At 42.6% G+C, this 24,763-nt stretch overlaps 2 protein-coding genes across 2 annotated transcripts in view; one reads left to right on the forward strand and one right to left on the reverse strand.

The window, feature by feature from the left end:
- Nucleotides 1–6,008, forward strand: part of REEP5 (receptor accessory protein 5) — a 31,855-nt gene extending 25,847 nt beyond the window's left edge. The window contains exons 4-5 of the mRNA XM_032844838.1: nucleotides 163–331; nucleotides 5,817–6,008. Of these exons, the coding sequence (XP_032700729.1) occupies nucleotides 163–331; nucleotides 5,817–5,866 (219 nt within the window). The 3' untranslated portion in view covers nucleotides 5,867–6,008. The remainder of the gene's footprint in view (nucleotides 1–162; nucleotides 332–5,816) is intronic.
- An 8,494-nt stretch (nucleotides 6,009–14,502) lies between these two features.
- On the reverse strand, nucleotides 14,503–21,891 carry SRP19 (signal recognition particle 19). Its single transcript, XM_032844846.1, has 5 exons — nucleotides 21,773–21,891; nucleotides 20,864–20,939; nucleotides 16,984–17,055; nucleotides 16,775–16,886; nucleotides 14,503–14,834 (listed from the first exon to the last, which is right to left on the reverse strand). The coding sequence occupies exons 1-5, from the start codon at nucleotides 21,811–21,813 to the stop codon at nucleotides 14,701–14,703; spliced, it is 435 nt and encodes a 144-aa protein (XP_032700737.1). The 5' UTR covers nucleotides 21,814–21,891; the 3' UTR covers nucleotides 14,503–14,700.
- Between the last annotated feature and the right edge of the window lie 2,872 nt (nucleotides 21,892–24,763).

The raw sequence follows: 24,763 nt of genomic DNA on the forward strand, positions 1-24,763 counted from the left end.
AAAAAAAAAAATAAGAAGAAAGAAAGAAAATACTGGAAATGCTGTTGGAGAACATAGCCGAGGCAGGGCCATCCGCAGAGCAACGGTGGCAGTGTGTGTGGTCAGGATGCTTGCTGCCTGTCCCGTTGCCATGGTTACCATGCTGTCTGTCTTCCTGTGCAGTGTGGCTTCCTGTTGTGGTGCATGGCCCCGAGCCCTTCCAACGGGGCTGAACTGCTCTACAAGCGCGTCATTCAACCCATCTTCCTGAAGCATGAGTCCCAGGTGGACACTATGGTGAATGACTTGAAGGACAAAGCCAAAGAGACTGTCGATACCATCACTAAAGAAGGTAAGACTCAGGGGCAGGTGGGAGGACCGAGGGGGTCCTGGGCCCAAATAACAAGCTGCTTCTCCTCCTCTCCTGTCCGCTTTCCTCAGCTAAATGCCAGAGCAGCTCTGTGATCTCTTGACCAACACTTCGCCTGTTGCCCTTTGCTTTTCCCAAGATTCTTCCACCCTGCTGCATTTAAGGCACTGTTTGGCCAGCATATTAGGAAAAAATGACTTTCCTGTGCTGGGCAGAGGTTTTACAGAATCATCTGTATTTATATACATGTATAATCTCTTTAATTCATTTCAGGTTGAACTGTTTAATATGCTTTTATTATAGGTCCAGAGAATGCCTTCTCACATCTCCTGATTCATTTATTTAACATTTATTTACTGCGGTGCTTAGTATGTGCCAAGCGTGCTTGTAGCTCTGGGGAGTAGCCAGTGAACCACACAGGCCATACTCCTTGAACTTGTGAAACCTACACTCTTGTTGAGAGATACAGTAAAATTTTAAAGTTACAGGATACAGTCAGCTGATGATCTAGAGAAAAAGAAAGCAGATAGATCGATAGGGAGTTCTGGGGGCTGAAGGGAAGTTACTAATTTTAAATAGAATGATTTAAGGAATCCTCACCAGAAGGCCATCCTGGATCAGACTTGAAGGAAACGGTCGAGGAGGATTCGCCGGACAGAGAAAACTGCATGTGCAAAGCGGAGGTGGGAGCGGTGTGGTTGGAAGGGAGTGAACCAGGCAAGAGAAGGAGGAGATAAGGTCAGAGAGGTTGGGGAGTGGAGGCTGGAGGAAGACAGATTACAGACGGCCTCATAGGCTTCTGTAGAGGCTTTGGGTTTAACCTCGTGAGACGGGTGCTGTTGGGGAACTTTGAGCAGAGGAGAACATGATCCCTCCTGTGCTTTCCCAGGATCTCTTTGGCCACTGTATTAAGAAGAGACTGAGGGCGCCTGGGTGGCTCAGTGGGTTAAGCCTCTGCCTTCAACTCAGGTCCTGATCTCAGGGTCCTGGGATCGAGCCCCACATCGGGCTCTCTGCTCAGTGAGGAGCCTGCTTCCCTCTCTCTCTGCCTGCCTCTCTGCCTACTTGTGATCTCTCTGTCAAACAAATAAATAAAATCTTAAAAAAAAAAAAAAAAAAAGAAGAAGAGACTGAGGGGGGACAGGGAGGAAATCAGGAGACCAGTCATAAGGGGCTTGCAGTGATCCACGTGGAGAGGATGACAGTGGCTTGGGTGGTAGTAGTAGCAGTAGGAGGCCGGAAGTCGTTGGAGTCTTGGTGTATTCTGAAGGGGAACCACTAGGATTTGCTTAGGGATCAGGCGTGGAGTAGGAGAGAGGAGTCATGCATGAAGCCAAGCCTTTCAGCGAGAAGAGGTGGAAGGATAGAATTGCCGCTGAGCTGGGGAAGACTAGATGGAACCGGTTTAGAGGGGAAAACAAGGAAGTCAGTTCTGGACAGGAGACCAGATGAGATGACAAGGGGAGTGAATATAGTTAGAAAAGTTGAGGTTTAAGACTGAGCCAGGGGTCCCCAATGTTTGGAGATTGGGGAAATGAGAAGCAGTGGACACGACATATTGGTAGTGAGTGGCCAGTTGTGGCAGCAGGAAAGCCATGTGACTGCTGTCCTCGGGGGGCCAAGTGAAGACAGTGTTTCAAAGAGGAGGGAGGGGTCTGTTGTGTCACATGCTGCAGACAGGTCAAGTAAGGTACAACTGAAAACAGGCTGTCACACTCCGCAGGGAGGAAGGTGGTAGTGATTCTGACAAAACAGTTGGTGAAGTGGGGAGACTGAAATCCTGATCGGAATGGATGTGAGAGATGGGAGGCAAAGCTGAGAAAAGATAGGCAAGTCTTTTGGGAAATTTCCTGAAAAAGGAGAAGCATGGGACTGCCAGCTGGGAGGAGGAACTAGGGTCCTGAAGGTGTATTTTTCTTCTTCTTAAAGTAGCAGGAACAACATATGTTTGAAGATTAGTGGGAATGATCCAGTAGAGAGCAAAAAAACTGATACAAGTGAGGGGAGAACTATTGGAGCTCCGACCTTAATTTAGTTAACCCAGAGGAACTAGGATCTAGGTTCCAAACAGGATTGGTCACAGGGGCACAACAGTTTATGATTTATTTTATTCAAATTTTGCATAGTTAACATACAGTGCAGTGTTGGTTTCTGGGGTAGAATTCCTCACTTACATACAACACCCAGTGCTCATCACAAGCGCCCTCCTGAATAACCATCGCCCACCTACCCAGCCCCCCACCTCCTTCCTGAAACCCTTTGTTTGTTCTCTGTCGTTAAGAGTCTCTTATGGTTTGTTTCCCTACCTCCTTTTTTTCTTTTCCCCCTTCCCATATGTTCATCTGTTTTCCTTCTTCAGTTCCATGTGAGTGAGATCATATGGTGCTTGTCTTTCTCTGATTTATTTCACTTAGATATATATAGACACACACAGACACATACCCATCTTCTTTGTTCATTCATCTCTTGGTGGACATTTGAGCTCTCTCCATACTTTGGCTATCCTTGACAGTGCTGCTGTAAACATTGGGGTGCACACGCCCCTTCAAATCTGTGTTTTTGTATCCTTTGGGTAAGCACCTACTAGTGCACTTGCTGGCTCGTTCTATTGCTAACTTTTTGAGAAACCTCCTTCTGCTCTCCAGAGTGGCCGAGGCAGTTGGCGTTCCCAGGGGCACATCGGTTTCTTAACTGGAGTAGAGATGCTGGCAGGGGAGTTTATGTGATGGTGGGAGCTTACAGAAGTCACCCCCTGAGTGCTCCACCTTTCTCAGGAAAGGAGCAGGAAAGGTCAGCGGAGAGAGGAAGGGACAGGAAGAGACAATATGAAATCATTGCCTCGGACGGGGTCAGGTAACAGCAGTTCGTTTCTGTGGGCCTTCAGCTCGGTCTTGCAGCTGCTCCCCTCTGCCACGAGAGTGTGACAGCTGCCGGCGACAAGGACCGCGTGAGCATGAGTGGGACGGCCCAGGCCGTGGGAGAGTGGGCAGACCAGGGCGGTGTCATGGGGCTGCCAGGAGGATTAGCGGCTCACTGGAGTTTTGTGTTCAGGAATTTACAGTGAGGCTGGCTTGCTGAGGTGTTCCTTCAGCCACATTCGGCCGCACAGGTGCAGCTGCAGAACTCAGTGGAGGGCCGCGTCAGGAACTGTGAAGTGCGAGTGGGACCAGGGAGTGGTTAGTGTCTGACAGTTGCACTTAAACTGGCCGAGGAGGGACGGGAGGACACAAAGGGAGTGCGGAACAGTGGAGAAGAGCGGGTAGGACCAATGGGTTATAAAAGCAGATGGTGGGGAGAACTCTGGATCCAGATAGCAGAGGGTGTGAGCCTCGAAGGGCGGAGGTGGTGGGGGCCAGTGGGATGCTTGACACTGAGACTGCAGAGGGACTGTGGTCACCGGAAGTGATGAGGATCATGGAGTGAGTGCCGGGGTAGGTAGAGAGGCTGGGGTCCGTAGGATGGAATGAAAGGTTATTGGAGGGGGTAGCTGGGAGGCCACGGTATTGGAAGAATACGGAAACCACCAATAATTAAAATATGAGTAGTGTGAGAGAGTGATACTAACTTGGGAGCTAAAATCTTCAAGAAATGAGGCAGCATAGCCCAAGAGTCAGAGGGGATTGGGAAGAGAAAGTCTGGTGGCAGATACAATCTGATGACATGAGATTCTGGACATGGCGGTGAAGAACCGAGACTGCCTACCCAGCCCTCCAGAACCACTTGTAGTAGAGTCAAGGAAGGAAGAAGAAAACCAGTCACCACCGCGGGTGGGGTAACTGGGTGATGGGCATTAAGGAGGGCACGTGATGGAATGAGCACCAGGTGTTGTAGGCAACTGAGGAATCTCTCGATTCTCCCTCTGAAACTAACAGTACACTATATGTTAATTAAATTGCACTCAAAACAAAACAACAAACCAGCCCCCACTTGAGAAAAGCAGTGTCCTCAGGGGACAGCCGGATTTTGGTAAAAGCAAGAACGCAAAAGAAACATTCGGACAGTTGGATGGAGATAGAGGAGGTTTTGCTGATGCTTCATTGGGTCTTAAATTCCAGAAGGCACAGGAAGGGTTTTAGAAGTTGGAGAAAAGTGGCAAGGGACATAGAATTACTGTTTTGTTTTGAGAGCTCCATAGTAATTAGAAAGTGGAGGTTGAGAATTGGCTGGACTCCAGGGCAAGTGAGTTCCCCAGGACGGCTCTCCAGCAGCACGTATATGTTCTTGCTCTTCCCCCTCACACGCCTCGCTCTCTGCCAGCCAGACTCCTGGGCCCACCGCTCTAGTCTACTTGCATTCATTTTCCTACAATTTTAAGTGTTTTTTGACCTGTAGCCTTCATGTCGTCCCATGTGGGGATTGCCAGTTTCTTTTTAAGAGATTTCCTTTCTGTTCCTCCCCTCAGCCTAACTGGCAGCCTCCTGTGACATCACTTCTGTCTAGTTCACTCACATTTCTTAGTCCCTTGGTCCTCTTAGAACTCAATACTCTAAAATCCAGTTTTACTTTGATAGGATCCATTCCTAAACAGGAGTGTAAGAATGAAAATAAATTAGGATGGACTTAACATGCTGACACATTCCAGACTTTTCTCACAACTTCTGGATTCTCAAGTTAGTAAATTTTTACAATGGGCTCCTTAAGAGAAAGGCTGCAATTTCTTGTTAACTCTGTTCAGCGACTTTAATTAAGGAAGTGAGAACAGCCCTCAGGCTGCTGGTGAACAGGGCGCGACTGGCATCGCTGAACTCCAGGCGCGGTCAAAGACAGATTTGTAGATCCTCCCAGGAGGCTCTGGAGGCTTCCAGAATCCCCCGCTCCCATCACACACACCACACTAATTCTTAGCTTGTTCCAAGTCACATGGTAATTAGGAAGAAGAGAGTTTAGTCTCCGACAGATAGAAGAATATTTTCTTGATGAATGTGGCATCTTGCCACCAACTCAAACACTTACAGCAAACTCTTCCCATCATGAGGGAAATGGTGGCACGGTGAAGAGAATATAAATGTGTATAAATATTCTGTAATGTCTGGGTTGTGGGAGGGAGGACTTTCTCTGATTTTTTTGTCACCATGGATAGACAACCTAGTTGTCGTCAGAGTGGGACATAGTCCAGTATACAGGTGAGCATCCAGACGCCAATGAAAATTTTGTGGTTGTACAGGGGAAGGCCTGACGCGTCAGGAATCTCTGCTTCTTGTGCTCCTGCAAGGGGGGCAGATGGCTTAGATGACACTGCTACCATAAGGGGGCTGGGCCAGAGGACCCTGAAGAACTTTGCTGGAGTACTCAGGGTCTGTGCTCTGAAGAGGTCTCGCGTCCATCTCCTGGAAACTCTTAGCCCGGCCGCAAACCTCAGTGTGCTGTTGTCTGTGTAGGAGTCACGCAAGTGGCCAACTAGTCACTACAGTTGGCACAGAGCCTGTACTGCAAGTTGCCTTGACACAATTTTCTTTCCTCCTCATAGCCAAGAAGGCAGCGGTGAATTTACTAGGTGAAGAAAAGAAGAGCACCTAAACCACTGACTGGATGAAACGTTTCTGCCCTCGCTGTATCTTCCTGTTAGCGCTTGGTGTTACATTAGGGACTGTGGTATAATCATTTTAATAATGTTGCCTTGGAAACATTTTTGATATATTAAAAAAAGGAATGTGTTGTATTTTTTTTTTTTTGCTTTTGTTGTCTACATACATAGGGAGCACTTAAATTTAATGCAATGGGCAGTGTCCACAGTTTTGGAAAATATATTTTGCCTCTGGGTAGAAAAATAGGTTACCATTCTGCAGGAAATACAGACTTGAAATTATATATCCCATTGGCTTTGTGCTTCAACAGGCCCTCTCTGCATGCATTTTCTCTGTACTTCCATTTTAGAATAATCTTTAAGGTTCTACTTCATGTAATGTACAATTTTGTATTAAATGTTTTTAATGTATTTGTGCATACATATATGTAGGGAAATGGTACTGTCTGATTGTGACAGGTATAATGCTCACGGGGAGCACCTGCCACAAGCTAAAGGCTCTGGTGTGCTGGTGTGATCTGATAAGCAAGTCTTCAGAAAATTAAGGCAAATGACCGATATTTCCAATGAATAGTTAAGTGATCAGTGAAGTTGACTGGAGGCCGGGTTGTTCGAACACTGCAGCAGCTGAATACCAGAAGAGCTGTGTTTAGCAGTCACTTTAGTGATAAATGGGGGAAAGGTACCCACACACCAGAATACACAGCTCCCAACTCCCTGTAGAACTAGTAATAGTGTCTTGTGGCCTTTCAAAAAATTTGTTTATGGGCTTTAGATTTGTCTGTTTTTAAGATGCTATAATGGAAACCATCCCTGGTTTCTCCTTAGAGCTGAGTAACGTGTTAGTTTAGTCTTGTTTTTTTACCTAGTCTTTTTTAAAACCAGTTTAAAGAATCCCTAGACTTGCCCACCTTTGATTACATGTATGTTCTTGTTTGTATCATGAGCAGTTAACGTGCTAATGACACCAGGCTCTGAGAGCAGTTCTGGGAGAATGAAGGATGATAGAGCCTGTTGTCCAGTTAGCAGTGAAGTCAGACTGCCTTCACCTTCTTTCTCTGGCCTTTAAGGTCCAGCGCTGGAGGCCCCCCCAGTTTACAAGTCAGAATCATTTGTGGTCCATTTGAATGCTTTCATCTTTACACTTTGTTTTGATAAACTGCAGATAACTATGTAGTTTAAGTATAGAACAAAAAGTTAAAACTAAGATTTCCAGCTTGATCAGCCAGCTTATAGGAACCTGGACAACTTGTCTGGATGAGAAAACCCGAGCTTCACACCAACAATACTGCTAGGATCCTTCTGAATTAGAGTACACTGACTAAAACAAAACTGAGTGTAACAACAGGAACAAGTTTAAATATCCAGCCTGTAAAATACCCTTTAAGGCAAAAAGAGAGGATTAGTTCTCTTTTGGATAACAGGTAAGACCGTAATGAAATCTCTTGATATAAAATATATCAAAGACATCAAAAATTAGGGACACTATCACCTAAATATTATAGAGTATTTATTCTTCCTGGCAAAACCATGGTAATCATAAGGCATTTTATTAAACTTACCTTTAAGAAAAGAAAAACTTTTAGAAAAACAAGAAACTAATGGTTATTGGGAGAAAAATCAAGCCTTAGATTAAAAAAAAAAACAAAAAAAACCTCTAGGAGTATTCAAATCCCTTTCCCTTAAGAAATTACACTTCTCTTGGTGGCAGAAGAATGAAAATCAGCAACTTCTATCATACAGAATATGTAACTTTCAGTATACAAAACATTTATCGTGCAAGTTGGGGAAATACAAATGTTACTCTTGCTCATAACTTCTTACAGGCTGATACCAGTGTAAAAACTACTACAGTAAGAAAATATATTGTGAATGCAATTTTTCTTTGTCTTTCTGGCTTTTCCCTATAGTGCATTCTGTAAGAAATTTAAGTTACTATTTTTGGCAGTCAGGGTGTACATACTAATGACAGGAGAAGTTAATGAAAGAGTTGAGCAATCCTGTCCCAGTTTAGATTTCCCAAAGAACACACTGCCATGGCTAGAGTGTTTGGAAAACTGAGCCTGTGTCTAGCTAGAAGATAAGCATTTATTGGTAGATGGTATTTTGGGGAAAGGAAAGTCTGAGAATCTCCACAATTCCTCCCCTGCTTGAAAGCTTTCAGACCAATAGTTACTGCTGCTCTGGGAGAAGCTTCTACCCACAGCCTGAAGGCAATGAACATAGCTTTCAAATAGGTTGCCGCCCATCCTGAAGATGTGACCTATTAAATGGAAATGGATGTAAATAAAATTCCGTTATCTCATTAAACTGTTGTTTCATTTTATTTTCTGGGGCTTTAAACAAATCTAGGATCATTTAAGCGAAGTCTGAAGTAAATCCAGATAAATGAACCTGAAACATGGCTTTTTATAACTGCATTCCTCACCTGGCCTGAGGTTTTACCCTGGCGGCCATGACCTGTCAGAGGAAGGACTCCAGAAGGAGAACATACCAATCATGCAAAGTTTCTAGCAGTAATTAGGTTTAAAGGAAACCTAAACTGCTTTCTACCGCATATCGTGTTACACATAGTCTCAGAGAAGTTGGGTTGCCTCTAAGTGTATTTGTATATACCTCCAAATTACTCTGTACTTAAGAGACCAAGGAAGGAGAATGTGAGTATTTTATTAAAAATACCTGCTTCTGGAGGGTGTGTTTTGGTCAGCTGTATCTTCTACATCTGCTTTTACATGTCTGTTTACCTAGAATCGCAGTGTCTAGAGTAAGAGTTCACATCCTTAGCCATCAGATACTAAGTTCTATGTAGTTCAGTAGGAAAGTAAATATATTTGAGAATGACCTTAATTAAACATTTTCTGGGTCTTTACTACAATATTAGTTTGTAAAATCCCTGTATAACACAAGTGTCATAGAGGATTAAGAGCAATAAGGAGGTTCTTTGGTTAGATTGCTGATTTTCAGACTTCAGTGTTTATTGGATTTTCTCTGTGGGGGGAGGAGACTGTTAAAATAGATTGCTAGTCCCATCTGAATCCAGAGTGTCTGATTCAGTAGGTCTGTGGTGGGACTGAAAAAATTGCATTTCCAGTAAATTCCTAGGTGATGCTGATGGTCCAGGAACCACACTTTGAGGTAAAACCATCAGGTTAGGTAAATGCTATCCTTACACTTAGTATACATTGGATTTTAGATCTGGCTGCATATTAACATTACCTGAGAAGCTTGCCAAAAATGCTGGTTATCTGCCTCCACTACCAGAAATTCTGACATTAATCTACAGGCCACCAGTATGCTTTTAAAACTCTAGGGTGATTCTGATATGTAGCTGGGATTGAGAACACATAGAAACTACTAGGGGCATAAGAATCCCAGCCTTTGGAGAGAGTTTGTCTTAGCTCATTAGTTCACCATGTGTGTGCTTCCTAACGCTGCTGCAACACATTGCAACAAATGTAGTGGCCCAAAACAGTATAGATTTTAGTAGCTTACAGTTCTGGAGATCAGACATTCAAACGGGTCTGCAGGGCTGCATTTCTCCTGGAGTCTGTAGGGGAGAATCCTTACTTCTCTCAGCTGGAAGCTGCTTGCATTCATTGGCCTGTGGCCCCTTAGTATTCCTACTTCCGCTTCCCTTTTAGAAGGCTCCTTTTGATGACGTTGGGTCCACCTGGATAATACAGGCCACTTTCTCCAGCTGAAGATACTTAATCACACCTACAAGGCCTTTTGCCATGTAAGGTAATATTCATAACGGTTTTTTGTGGGGGAGGAGAGTGCACATTATTCTGTCTACCATACCTCATCTCCTTGGTATAGAGATTTCATTATAAAGTCACCCCCAATATCAAAATAACTGCAAAGAGCAATCTTACTGTTGGGAAGAAACTTAAAAAAAAAAAAAAAGAAGAAAGAAATGGTAAAGGAATACCTTATCCTCTTCCAAGTGAAAGACTGGCAGTCTGTCCTCCAGAGATAGTAAGAGGATCTTTGGAGTGGGGAGGACACAGGCAGAATTGAGGGACGGAAGTTTTATTAAAAGGATTGAGGGGCGCCTGCGTGGCTCCGTTAAGTGGCTGCCTTCAGCTCAGGTCGTAATTCCAGGGTCCTGGGATTTAGTTCCCCAATGGGCTCCTTGCTCAGCGGAGAGCCTCTTCTCCCTCTCCTCTCTGCTCTGATAGACAGCTATCTCTGTCTGTCTCTCTCAAAATCTTTAAAAACAAGCAACAAAACAGAATTGAGTGACTCAATCAATTTCTCTCACTCCACCTTCTCCCACTGGGCTCCCAGACCTTTATCCTCCTGGAAACTTATTGGACTCCCTCTAGGGAACAGATCAGCCTAAAACATTATTGATGTTGGAAATTTCCCCTAAAAGGATATTTGAGCCAGATATCCCTTTTTAGTGCAACAGTCTGCAAGCCCTTCCTATGTGCCTAGAACTTCCAATCAACTTAATGGTTTTTTTACTCTTAAAAAGCTGTCAATCTAAGAAATCCGCTTAACATATAAGGGATCAAAATAAAAACAAAAAAGGAAATTGGAAGCAAAAACATATAAACCATACCCCCTGAGAAATAAGAATGACACTTATGAATTAAGAACAGAATGCAGGGCGCCTAGGTAGCTCAGTCAGTTGAGAGTCTGACTCTTGGTTTCAGCTCAGGTCATGATCTCAGGGTTGTGGGATTGAGCCCCACGTTGGCTCCGTGCTCAGTGAGTGGAGTGGGCTTGAGAGAGTCTCGGTGTCACCCTCCACTTCGGCTCCCCCCACCCCAACCTCGTGCTGTCTCTCTCTCAAATGCATAAATAAAAATCTTTTTAAAAACGCTAGAAAAAGGAAATATTCAGATGACAAGAGAGTGTGAGTTGAAAATACAAGAAAAATGAAAAGTTCAACAAAAGGGTTGGAAGACAGTGCTTAGGTAGTCTAGGAAATAGAACATAAAGGCAAAGAAATGGAAATAAGGGGGAAAAAAGATAAGAAAACTTGAGAACTTGTCCGGCATGTCCAATATCCAGAATGAGGAGTTCCAGGATCAAAAAGGGTAGAAAAACCATCGATGAAATTTTCAAGAAAATTCCCAGATTTGAACACAAGTTTCCAAATTGAAAGGGCCCATTAGGTACCCAGCACAATAAAGTTCCCACACAAAGCACACTATTGTGATATTTTAGAATTCTGAGATGTGTTTCAACAAGAAAAATGTAGGTGACAAAAGATCATGAACTGGGACACCTGGGTGGCTCAGTCAGTTAAGCGTCTGCCTTTGACTCAGGTCATGATACCTGGGGTCCTGGATCGAGCCCCACTGTCAGGCTCCCTGCTCAGTAGGGAGTCTGCTTCTCCTCCTCCCTCTGTCCTTCCTCCCCACTCATGCTCTCTCAAGTTAAAAAAAAAAATCATGAACTACAATGGTGTGGACTTCCCTGCAGCTATAACATTAGCCAGGAGACCATGAAACAATATACTTGAACTTCTGAAGTAAAACAATTTTCAATGCTAATTCTATACTCAGCCAAATTGTGTGAGGGTTTGAATGTGTGAGGGTAGAATGATGACGCTTTCATACATGGTGTAAGAACATTTACCTCCCACCCTCCCACAGAAGTGGCATTTTTCCCAGGAAGATCCTGAAGATGGGCTACCAACAAAGAAGTAACCCAAGAAAGAATGCATAGGATACCATAATAAGGATATACAAAACAGCAAAGAAGTGAGGCAAGTCACTCTGGATGATGAAGAGATCCCAAAGTGAAGCTGTGCACTAGGCCTAAAGGATAGTAAGTGGAGAAGGTAAAAGGCTCCAGAAAAGACTTCCTTAGAAAGATGAAATTGAACTACCTGATGTGAACTTAGGTACTCAACATACATATCTATTTACTCCACACCCAGCGTAGAGCCCAACACAGGGCTTGAACTCAAGACCCGCGCTGCGATCAAGAGTCAGGTGCCCAACGGACTGAGCCACCCAGGCACCCTTGAACAAACTTTTTCTTTTAAAGATTTATTTTAAAGAGAGAGAGGGAGGGCACAAGAGGGAAGGGCAGAGGGTGAGTGAGACTCTCAGGCAGACTCCATGCTGAGCACACAGCCCAAATCGGGGCTCAATCCCACAACCCTGAGATCATGACCTGAGCTGAGATTAAGAGTCAGACGCTTGCCCCGAACAAACTTTTTGAAAGGACATTTTGACAACTGATAATTTCTGGTTGAGTTAATGATGCATATTCAAAAACCTAGGCAAATAAAAGAAAAAATATTAAGAATGCACAAATCCAGAAAACAAAAGTAACAACAGCATACTCCAGTGTTTCTCACTTTCATGTGCATAAGAATACCTTGGGGATCTTTAACATTCTGGGCTGGGTCAGAGTTTCTGCATTTTTCACAAGTTCCCAAGGAAGAGCAGTGCTGCTAGACCCCAGACCACACTTTTGAGTAGCAAAGTACTACATGATTCAGCTATGAATGAAATATAGGATAGTAACGTAAACTATGAATAGTGATTAAAATCAAGAAATATATTGGTAGAAGTGAGGACGGGAAGCATACTTTGGGGGTGAAGGAAGGAAAACTAAATCATCCTCTTCTACAGATGAAAGTTAATGCCTAAAACTCAAACTATTAAAACTAGCTGGCTCTTTAAATTATGTGTAACACTGATGGTAATAAAGTCCTTAGAAAGGGGCAAAGGATGTGAACAGAAATCAATGAGATAAATACAAATGGCATTTTCAACATATGAATAAGTGATCTGTCTTGCTCACTAGAAAAATTCTGTTTTCTACTTGATTGGCAAAGAAAGGTTCAATTATGCACTTACTGCAACAATGTGGAGAAACAGCAGTACAGTGTTACAGTAAGATTTCCAACAATCTTTATTGCTCCATAACCAAAGTAGTTTTAGACTCTGGTCATCTTTCTGTGGCAAATTATTTAATCTGACTGCCCCAATATCCAGTGTCAACTTTCTTCTTTGGCTGACTATTTTCATTACTGAAAAAGCTATATAGTCACTTTCCTAGCCTGTCATATAGCTGAACATGGACATGTGCCACAGTGTTCAGCAAGGAGACTTAAATGAAAGTTGGCTGGGAAGAATTTTGAGAAATCTTTAGCTTTCTTTTTAAGGGTGGACAGAAGTGGCTGGCACAGCTATCTCTTCATTCTACCTTAAACTCTGATGTGACATTTGATAGTCTATCTGCCCTTTTGTAAGCTTGAGACAACCATCCAAGGGGTGTTAGAAACCATGGATAGTGGAATGGAAAGATAAAAGAGGTGTTACTGAGCAGCTGAACTTACACCTATAATAAATTTTGGATTTGATGTTACTTCAAAAAAAGAAAAATTCCTGCTTAAGTTCCTCATTGTTTTGTTACACACATTCCTAAGTGATACAATTTCCCAGAAGGTTAATTTTTGTTTTAAATTTTGCTCTAAATTTTGTTCTGTATATACTGCCCCAATATTTACTTCTAAGTCAAATATATAAACTGCTATACTGTTACTTTCACTATAAGACATGTTAACAACAGAAATTATTGGAGAAAAAAGTAAAGATTCTAATACCTCTTCCTGTACACCCATGAATCATCTTCATACAGCTTGGGTGTCTAAGTACACCTAACACTCTGAAACGCTGGGTTCACTTATTTTGTAATGAAGTGGAATTTCTTCTTTCAAGCAATTAAAAACTTAAAGAAAATGGGATTTACTAGAAGGATATAAAAGCACAATTGATAGAAGTCATAGAAGAGCCAAACCCAGGTGCAAAAATCCAAGATTCGGAAAACTCAAATTTGTAGCCCATTATGTATCTTAGCTCCCATTATCTGTATGTCTGTGTTTCTGTTCCAGATTAGAATTCCTGAGAAATAAACCATTGGCCTGGCTTGGGTCATACCCTGTGGTGAAGAGGCAGTCCTGTAATTAAAAGCCCTTCCAGAAGCACATGGAGTCAGAGAAGGCGGCTCCCCAAATGATGCTCATGGACAAAAACAAGTGACTGGACAGGGGTTCCCTTAGATCTGACACAGAATTGCCACTTTCAGAACAGTGCTTTGAAATAAAGTCAGAATCTTCAATCCAGTTTAGTTTCTTGAGAAAAAGTACATCTCAAGGTGTTAAAGCACGGGTAATTTTAAAACTCCAATTAAAATGATGTTATTAAGCCAACAAAATAAGCGGATCTAAAGCTTAAAGTCCAATACTTTCCATACATCAAAAAACTAGTAATTGAATATTCAGTTACAGTAACTGAAATAATATCATCTATAGATGTCCAAGAGGATTTAACCATTTTCTTCTAGTTTTAAGCTCACACTAAGCCTCCACTACCCATTTTATTGATTGCAATTATCTCCTCTACTAGCATTTAGTTCATAAGCAAAAGAGCAAAAGCTAAAATAGTCAGTTTCAAATTTTATTTCATTAACTTAAAAGCTGAAGAAAATGTGTATTTCAAATCTTTATTTAAACTCATTTATCTGAAACATGTTTACACATAGGACAGATACAGGATTTCATGTAACTTATGGCAGCGTCCACTGTCCATTTAAAAATATGTTTCCTTCTTCCACAAAAACTCTGTGTTGAAAAGCAAAAAAAATTTCTTTCATACCGCATGCATAAGAGCTAGATGCAAATTTCTGATGTAAATTTATTTCATTGTCAACTCTGATGCTGAAGCTGGGAGGCAGAGATGTCCACAGTTCGGTTAAATGATGCAAATAAAAAGCTTCCATTTCTCTAAGATATAAGTTAGAAGCCTTCATTCACTATCTCTCACAGTAGCACCACAGACTTGGCTCTCAAATCTGGTCACTTCTTCTTCTTTCCTTTCCCTTTTTTACTTCCCTCTCCTTGCTGAAGACTTTGGTCACCACCTCCTGTTTTTTGTGTCCTTGTTTTTAGTTTAGGTATCATTTCTGCTACATACAACATTACTGACTTACCTAGGAACAAGAAGTTAGGCTTAGTGTATAATCTAAGGAATAAGACATACAAGCTCATTAACTTGAGATGACATCAGGAAAATGACAAAGATTTAAAAAAAATAAATGACTATAAAAACATGACTTGCTCAAGTGGGAGCTTTCCTGGAGAAAATGTACTAAGAACAATACTGAAATATTTATTTGAAACACCTATTTTGGTCCTGGTTCTAGTAACTGACTTGAAGATCAAAGGGGAGTTAAGTCAAAATACAGAAATCTGGAAAGAGAGTCAGGATATCACTGTATCTTAAGCTAAAGAAACAGAGGGCCACTCAGTCTTGTAACAAAAACCCAATGTTATCAGGCTACGAAAGATGTACTCATATGCCCAGATGATTTCATGTGTACAGGTACCCTGATCTGTACACCTACTACCTCCCTCCAGATCTAGTAGCTACTTCCAATACATGGAGCCTCTCAGTTTTTCCCTTACTTTCTTTTTTCTTATTGGAAACTGGGAGCAACATTTTTCAACTGTAATTTTTACTTACATTTTATTTACTGGTCAAGTCAAAAGTTTCTTGTCTCGATTTTTTTTTTTTCTCTTTTGACTTTTTTTTGAGATTTTATTTACCTATTTGAGAGAGAGAGTGAGAGAGCAAGAGCCAACACAGGTAGAGGACACGGGGAGAGAGAGAGAGAAAAAGACTCACCCCAAACAGGAAGCCCAAGACAGGGCTCGATCACAGGATCCTGGGATCAAGACCTGGGCCGAAGGAAGACGCTTAGACAACTGAGCCACCCAGGCTTCCCTATCTTTTGACTTTTAACAGATAGTAAAAGAAGATGTCAAAGAGAAGAATAAATACACTGTAATATACTACTTGTTAATCCAAGTAAAAATCTTGTTTCTAGAATTATCTACCAACCTGGAAAGGTTTTAGCATAGAGAAACCAATCTAGGGACACCTAGGTGGCTCAGTCAGTTAAGCATCTGCCTCTGGCTTGGGTCATGATCCTAGGGTAGTGGGATGGAGTTCCACACTAGGCTCCTTTAGGGAGCCTGCTTCTCTCTCTGCCTGCCATTCCCCCTGCTTGTGCTCTCTCTCTCTCTTTCTGACAAACAAATAAATAAATACCATTTAGTTGTCAGCTAGGGGTTACTGTGACAAGAAAAAAAAAAAAACAGCTCGATTTAAAAAATTATAGTTTTTAGAAATAAAGAATTCAGAAAAGAATCATGTACAAAAAAAATTCATCTTCCCCAAAGCCAGAATTAATTATTTTGGAATAATGATAACTGGTTACTGTTGTTTTTTTAAGAAATAAAACACTAGAGATAATGCTGGTCTTCTGTGAGCACCATTCCTGTGTCCCTACTTCCCATGTCCTGTTCATCATTAAGTTACCTACTATTTTAAGAATGGGGTTTTCCTCCAGTCCATTAAAAAAAAATTTACATATATAAATGTCAATAAACAATATTACATATACACCAATAAATAGTAACATTTTGTATTTAAATGTACCGAAGTGGTATCACACTATGCATTCCTTTTGCAGTTTTCACTCAGTATGGCTTTTAAATTAATGATAGAAATTATTAACAGACCTCACAGGCCTCTAGGATCTGAAATGCCAATTAACATCTGACCACTCAGTAATTCTACACTCTTAACCTGGGAATAATGACGGATTTCCAGAGGTTTATAAAAAGTTCACAAAACAAATTTTTTAAATAAATGATTAGGTTTCATCACATTCCTAGAGGTCCTTAACTTAAAAGAAGTGAGAACCACTGTTTTCCTCCCTTCCTCAGCAGTAGCCTTTCTTAAATTCATCTGCAACATGCAAATTATGAATTTTACCTTTCAAAGGGGTCAGTTTTAGAACTTTTTTTGTAGAGGAACGACCTGTTGCCAAACTTTATTTGTTCATTAAAAAAAAAAAAAGCTTACGTGATGGGAACTGTACAAGACAGAGGCTGCCGTCTTCCTGTTTCAGCTGGACACGGACTCTGCCCCTGTACTGAACATCACGATTCCACTCTCTAGAGTACATTTTATTTTTCTAAAATAAAAAAAAATATATATAAAACAGGCTTTAAAAAGTTGTCACATCAATGAGATTGAGTAGGAAAAATAGTGAAGAAAGAACCACCTCTTACCTCAAGGAATACATTAAGTCCAACTGCTGAGCACACATCTTGAATCTCAGTAGCTGTAGGATTTTCAACAGCCTGAAGAGTTAAAAACAAAAACACTAAACAGCTTATACCTTAAGCAGATACTGCTACATCGTTGTGTGAATCATTTCAAATATGAGGATCACAACAGTTATCAAAACCTTAGATTTTCTTTTTCACTAGGTATGGTTGTTTCCACTGTAATTTTTTTTTTTTAACTTACTTATTTGACAGAGAGAGATCACAAGTAGGCAGAGAGGCAGGCAGCGAGGGGGGGGGGGAGCAGTCTCCCTGCTGAGCAGAGAGCCCGATGCAGGACTCAATCCCAGGACCCTGAGATCATGACCTGAGCTGAAGGCAGAGGCTTAACCCACTGAGCCACCCAGGCGCCCCTCCACTGTAATTTTTAAAAGTACAGGAATAACACTAATTTATACCTGTGTGTCCATCTCCCTTCCAACAGAACATACACTTCACAAAGGCAGGGACTGTTCTGTTTATCCGTAAATTCCCAAGTATCTGGAATGATGCTTGGAACACAGTAGGTGCTCAATGAATACTGGTTAAACAACTATTACAGATACAGCCACTTTAAAAAATTGTTTGGTAGTATCTACTAAAGCTAAACATATGCATTCTTCCTGGCTCTGCAATTCCACTTCTAAGTACATATCCAAGAACAATGCAAAAATGTTTCCTAGAAGACAAACTCAAGAACGTTGACAGCAGTAGCATGTAAAATAGCCTCAAACTAGAAACCAAGTATCCATCAATGGTATGATGGCCTGTGATTTACTTATACAATTCAATACTACAGAGCGTTTTCAGCAAGGCAATTCTGCCCCCTGACATTTAGCAATGCTAGGAGACATTTCTTTCTTTTTTTTTTTTTTAAAGATTTTATTTATTTATTTGACAGACAGAGACCACAAGTAGGCAGGGAGGCAGGCAGAGAGAGAGAGGAGGAAGGAGGCTCCCCGCTGAGCAGAGAGCCCCATGCAGGGCTCGATCCCAGAACTCTGGGATCATGACCTGAGCCGAAGGCAGAGGCTTTAACCCACTGAGCCACCCAGGCGCCCCCTAGGAGACATTTCTAATTGTCAGAGGAGTCAGGTAAGGCACTAGCATCTCGTGGGTAGAGGCCAAAGATGCTGCTAAACAACTAAAAAGCACAGACCAGCCCTGATTACAGAATCACCTGGCTCAAAATGATCTGGCTCAAAATGTCAATGGTGCTGCTGTTGAGAAACCCTGCTACAGAGCAATGAGAATTAACAAACTACACTAAAAAATGTGAATAAATTTAAGCTTAAAGTTCAGTGAAAAAAAGACAGATACAAAAGTACATAGTGTATAACGCCTTTTAAATAAAGCTTAAGAACAAGCAAAAGTAATCTATTGCATCAGAAGTCAGGATATGGTTATCCTTGTATGTGAGTATATGTGCCGGGGGAAGTGACTGTGAGGAGACAAAGGAATCTTCCTGGGTGCTGATCACACCTTCTTTTTAAAAAAAAATTTTTTTTAAAGATTTTATTTATTTATTTGACAGACAGAGATTACAAGTAGGCAGAGAGGCAGGCAGAGAGAGAGGAGGAAGCAGGCTCCCTGCTGAGCAGAGAGCCCGATGTGGGGCTCAATCCCAGGACTCTGAGATCATGACTTGAGCCGAAGGCAGAGGCTTTAACCCACTGAGCCACCCAGGCGCCCCACACCTTCTTTTTTAAAAGATTTTATTTATTTATGTGACAGAGATCACAAGTAGGCAGAGAGGCAGGCAGAGAGAGAGAGGAGGAAGCAGGCTACCTGCCAAGCAGAGAGCCCGATGCGGGACTTGATCCCAAGACCCTGAAATCATGACCCAGTGGAAGGCAGAGGCTTAACCCACTGAGCCACACAGGTGCCCACACCTTCTTTTTTTAATTCAGGTGCTTGGTTACCCATGTGTACTCCGTTTATAAAAGTGAATCAAGATATACACTTAAGACATGTGTATATTTTTGTGTGTATGTTGTACACAAATAAAGTTAAAAACAATTTAATTATCCTCCAAATTGTGTGAGAGCTGCTACCAGAGACCTCTGTCACATTGGCTTGATGGCAGGCATTTTCCTGAATCAGTGCTTTGGTAGTCTCTTTTACCCTGGGGCAGCAGAGCAGACTTTCCTTTAGACATATTTAAACAGCAAAATGGGAGACATTAAATAAGACAAAAATAATGTATTGCTTCAGACCAAGTTATCCTGAATCTGTTGTTGGATTACAAAATATAAGTAACTCTTAAAAAAAACCAGAATATGACATCAATTTTCAAAATAAAAAGTTACAAAGAGAGGCACCTGGATGGCTGAGTCGTTAAGCATCTGCCTTCAGCTCAGGTCATGATCCCAGGGTCCTGGGATCAAGCCCCACATCAGGCTCCTTGCTCAACGGGACGCCTGCTTCTCCCTCTCCCTAACTTGTATTCCCCTTCTTGCTCTCTCTCTCCATCAAATATACAAATAAATAAAATCTTAAAAAAAAAAAAAAAGCTACAAAGACCCTTCACTTGGGATTAAGGCACTTTCCAAACATGCCACCAGGCCAACCGAGAACTTGAAGTTTCCCATTCAAACAGCACAAGGGAGAAATCATATTTTTTAAAACTCTAACACCCTTTTTAGAAGTATAACTTCTAAAGTATAACTTCTAAAAAAAGATAACGGACATAAAACTAAAAAACTCCACACATCTAAATTCTCCGTAACACCTGGGGCACCTGGGTGGTTCAGTCTCTTACATGTTGGACTCTTTCTTTTTTTTTAAGATTTTATTTATTTACTCACTGGGGGGTGGGGGGGCAGAGGGAGAAGCAGACTGCCTGCGAGGCAGGGAGCCCGATATAGGACTGGATCCCAGGACCCTGGGATCATGACCTGAGCCAAAGGCAGATGCTTAACTGCCACTCAGGTGCCCAAGCGTCAGACTCTTGGTGGTGGGATCCAGCTGCTCAGTTCGGGGAGTGCTTGGGATTCTCTTTCCCCTTCCCCCATCCCAACTCCCCTCTTACTCTCAAATAAATAAATCTTAAAAAAAAATAATAAATTTTCTGCAAGTCTTGTTTAATAACTCAACTGCATTCTGGACATCATATAATGCCATAGTTTGATTTCCTTTATTTAGGGCAAGAGTAGGGGCTCCTGGGTCTCAGTGGGTTAAAGCCTCTGCCTTCAGCTCTGGTCTTGATCCCAGGGTCCTGGGATTGAGTCCTGCATTGGGCTCTCTGCTCAGTGGGGAGCCTGCTTCTCCCTCTGCCTCTGACACTCCCCCTGCTTGTGCTTACTCTCTCTGACAAATTAAGGGCAAGAGTATCATAACCTTGGCTTAAAAAACAACAACATGCAAACCCTACTGCCACCCAACTTCTTTAAAGCATAAGCTCATGAAGAACCATTTAAAATAACTCCCCCAGGGGCACCTGGGTAGCTCAGTGGGTTAAAGCCTCTGCCTTCCGCTCAGGTCATGATCTCAGGGTCCTGGGATCATGCCCTGCATCAGGCTCTCTGCTCAGCGGGGAGCCTGCTTCCTCCTCCCTCTCTCTGTCTGCCTCTCCGGCTATTTGTAATCTCTGTCAAATAAATAAATAAAATCTTAAAAAAAAAAAAAAAAAAGAGAGAGACAAGAATGTCTGCTTTCTTTTAAAATAACTCCCCCAGCCAAGTATTAGTGCCTTTCTGGTTTCACCACTGTTAAGAAAAGCACCCCAATTCCTGGAAGCTGTTCACCTCAGGCCCCAAACAATAGTATAGTAAAAGAAACCCTTGAAGCCCTAACAGTACAACCTCCCCCCACCCCTCAAGGACAGAGGTGCCAGCCCACTTACCTTACTTATGGGGATTCGCCTCCCCTCTGCGATGGTCTTCTTGTTATTTAAATAAGCAGGATAGATACAAATGAACCTGCCACAGAAGGAAGCACAGCTAGTATCACTAGAGCAGGATTTCCAAAATTTCATTCACTCTTTCATCATCAAGATTGCCAGCATGCCTATTAATCTTGCTTAGTATTTTTTTTCTTGAAATTGCCTCCCTTTTACTTACGTTACTTAAAAAGCTAATGTTAGTTTACTACCTCAGCTGGAAAAAAAAATCAGTTGTTACAGAAGGTTTAAAACCAAACCAAAACAATGCCTTCACCGGTCAGTTAACACATAGCCGGCTATCAAAACTTCCTGAGGAGGGGCGCCTGGGTGGCTCAGTGGGTTCAAGCCTCTGCCTAAGGCTCAGGTCATGATCCCACGGTCCTGGGATCGAGCCCCGCATCGGGTTCTCCGCTCAGCAGGGAGCCTGCTTCCTTTCCTCTCTCTCTACCTGCCTGCCTCTCTGCCTACTTGCGATCTCTGTCAAATAAATAAAATAAAAATATATTTTTAAAAACTTCCTGAGGCTGGGGCCTGCTCTCAAGCAGAAACCACACCAGCAGAGGTATCTGAAGACTGAAAAACGTGCCTTTCTGAACGTAACAATGAAAAGAACACATTTCTCACTCTGTGAGTCTGTTACTTAATGTGCTGTCCACGTAGCACCCAAAGTCCTTCGTCTCCGGCGCAGGCAGCCACTGAACTACCTAGGGTCGGAATTTCGGGGATACTACGAAGAGCCAGGCGCCGCTGGCCTCCCGGAGGAACCAACAACTGGGAAGAGGCCGGGAGCCTGGGGCCGGAGACAAGCCCCACCCGCCGGCCTTTCTCAGGGATGGGGAGGGCGGTGCAGCACCCTTTCTCAGGACCCACCTGTCTTGGTCGGCCGGGGACCGTGCGGCTGCACAGGCCATCTTCACCCAGGCCCACAGGGCGCCCACCGAGGGCCTCCAGGGGAAAGACGGGCCGAAACTCGGTTCAGAGATTTTCCGGACCACGCCGGCTTCCGGCGGAAGTCCCGCCGACCGACCAGCCTACGCGTCCCTGGCTTTCACCGATCGTTGTTCCGGCATCTGTTGCTGGGCGCCAGCGTCTCTAGGTTCTGACGTGGCGTTAGAATCTCTCCTCTCGCGAGAGGATCCTCGAAAGCGTCCTATTTCTTCTTAAATCTTGTCAAAACGAGGTTTTAAGAGCTTTTGCTGTCGCCGAAGTAACATTTTTACGATCCTTCACGTCCAGGGTCACACTGAGATTGAATGGTGTTAGCTACCCTCACCGTAGGTGAAGGCTCTGTACCACTGAGTCATCTGTCTACACAGATCCGAGCAGGCAAGGACATGTATTTTATGTTCAATCTTTATCCGCGCCTGGGCCCCACGCTTGCTTTCAACTTGGCAGGTACGGATTTTTGTAGTAGTGAAACAAGCAAAACAACCTCACTGTTTCAGTGAGGTGTATAAACGTTAGAAATGTGGCCATACACCTTTTTAAACTTCAGAAGAACACCTTCTACTCTACAATTCATTATTTTTTGCATACCTTAGGTTAATTGCAAAGCACCATTTCAGCATTTCCTTTCCTCAACAGAACACACCTTCAGTCCTCTTTTAGTAGCGGCTGCTTATTCCACACCAGCAAAGGCACTTTTCATAAAACCGGGCAAGGTAAGATAAGTGTTTTCATTTTTAAGATTTTTATTTATTTATTTGACAGAGATCACAAGTAGGCAGAGAGGAGGGGGTAGGGAAGCAGGCTCCCTTCTGAGGAGAGAACCTGATGCGGGGTTTGATCCCAGGACTCTGGGATCATGACCTGAGCCTTAGGCAGAGGCTTGAACACACTGAGCCACCCAGGCGCCCCAAGTGTTTTCTATTACAAATGAAAAAAGAAACAAAAATCTCTCCACCGCCCCCGCCCCCCGCCCTTATCCCCCACAGAAAGCTTGAGTCTCATTGAAGTTAGGTAATTTGCCAATTCAGGCTAATGATGGATGAAGGTAGATACCCAGCTGGTCGGTCTGGAAACCCCTGACTTTTCTCCATCCCTTCAATCTCTGCCTCTCAGTCATCCTTGCAGTTCCGCAGTAGGGGATTAGTTTGGTGCTGATGTAAATACTAAGTCTTACTTCTTCCTTAAAGTATACATGATTCCTGTAAAAAGAGCTTCATGCAGCGACCAATAAAACAGAACAGGGATGAAATGAAACCAAGCTTTAGAATACCTAGTTTGCCTGCTTTAGGATTTTGCTTTTATACTTTAGCTTCATCATAAAAACTCAAATACTTCTTTTCAGAAAATCAGCATTTTACATATACATATGGAAACAGTGGGATGTGAACAACGTAGTCTGAGGTTTAATGTATGCGGTAGCCCCTGTTCTATCTTCTTCCTGCTAGCCCTGTTTTAACAAGAATCCTGCTACATTAAGTATATTTTTTAGGGTTCTCCAGAGAGGCAGAACTAAAAGATTTATATAGATATATGAGATTATTATAGGAACTGACTCACACCATAATGGAGGCTGTGATATACCATGATATGCTATCTGAAAACTGGAAAACCAGGGAAGTTGATGGTATAAATCAGAGTCCAAAAGCCTGAGAACCAGGAGAGCTGATGGTGTAAGTCCCAGAGTTAATATATCTGAGAACCAGGAGATCAGATATTGGAGGCTAGGAGATGGAGGTCCCAGTACAAGAAAAGAGAGAAAAATTTGCCCTTCCTTCACCTTTTGGTTCTATTTGAACTCTGAACAGATTAGATGATGCTTGACCATATTGGTGAAGGCAGATATTCTTTACTCAGTCTTCTGATTAAATGCTAATCTCTTTCAGAAACACATTCACAGGGGCGCCTGGGTGGCTCAGTGGGTTAAGCCGCTGCCTTCGGCTCAGGTCATGATCTCAGGGTCCTGGGATCAAGCCCCACATCGGGCTCTCTGCTCAGCAGGGAGCCTACTTCCCTCTCTCTCTCTCTCTCTGCCTGCCTCTCTGCCTGCCTCTCTGCCTACTTGTGATCTCTCTCTGCCAAATAAATAAAATCTTAAAAAAAAAAAAAAAAGAAACACATTCACAGACACATCCTGAAATGTTTTAATGCTATCTGGGCGTCCTTTAGCCCAATTAATTTTCCACAGAAAATTAACCATCACAGTAAGTGTGGGGAATGTCCCCTTTACCCTTGTTATCTGATCACCCTGATCAAATATCTGATCAAATTCCTCATTCCCCATCTCTCATATGTTAAGTCCTTGGCTGTCTTCAACAAGAATTTACCCTGAGTAATTTTCTGTCTCCTGATGCCCTCATTCTGTTCTTTGGTTATCAATCTCCAACTGTCTTTGCTACATTTGGAGTTGAGCTGATCCCTCTCCTCTGCTGCAATATCTGTATTGCAACAGTCTTGAATAAAGTCCCTCTTACCATTCAACCAAGTGTCAGAATAACTTTTTCTTTAGCAACTTCTTCAAAGCACGGTAGTTTCAGGACTTCTTACATGTTGGTTGGTTCCTGCAGACCACACAGTAGAAGCTACCAGGCCTTTTTAATTCCTGGTCTTGAAACTTCCTCTATATTTTGTTGGTCAAAGCAGTCACAGGGCCAGCTCAGTAACAGACTCATATTGGGGAAAAAGCATGTGGAATGGCAGATACCACGTCATCTTTGAAAATATTATCTACCGTAATGTCAGAAGTCAATTTTTCTTTTCCTTTCTTTCTTTTTTTCCTTCCCTGCTTCCTTCCTTCCTCCCTCCATCTCTCTTTCTTTTCTTCTTTCCTTTCTTTCTCTCCCTTTTTCTCCCTTTCTCTTTCTCTCTCTTTCTTTCTCTTTCTCCCTTTTTTCCTCTTTCTTTTCTCCTTCCTTC

Source organism: Lontra canadensis, unplaced genomic scaffold (assembly GCF_010015895.1).
Source record: "Lontra canadensis isolate GAN:19392208 unplaced genomic scaffold, GSC_riverotter_1.0 scaffold4, whole genome shotgun sequence".
Lineage (NCBI taxonomy): Eukaryota > Metazoa > Chordata > Mammalia > Carnivora > Mustelidae > Lontra > Lontra canadensis.

Coding starts and splice junctions, on each gene's coding strand:
- SRP19 (XM_032844846.1), bottom strand. CDS start 21,813: ATGGCCTGTGCAGCCGCACGGTCCCCGGCCGACCAAGACAG. Junction 20,940..21,772: donor TCCCCGGCCGACCAAGACAG/GTGGGTCCTGAG, acceptor CTTCTGTGGCAG/GTTCATTTGTATCTATCCTG. Junction 14,835..16,774: donor TCTTGTACAGTTCCCATCAC/GTAAGCTTTTTT, acceptor TCTTGTTCCTAG/GTAAGTCAGTAATGTTGTAT.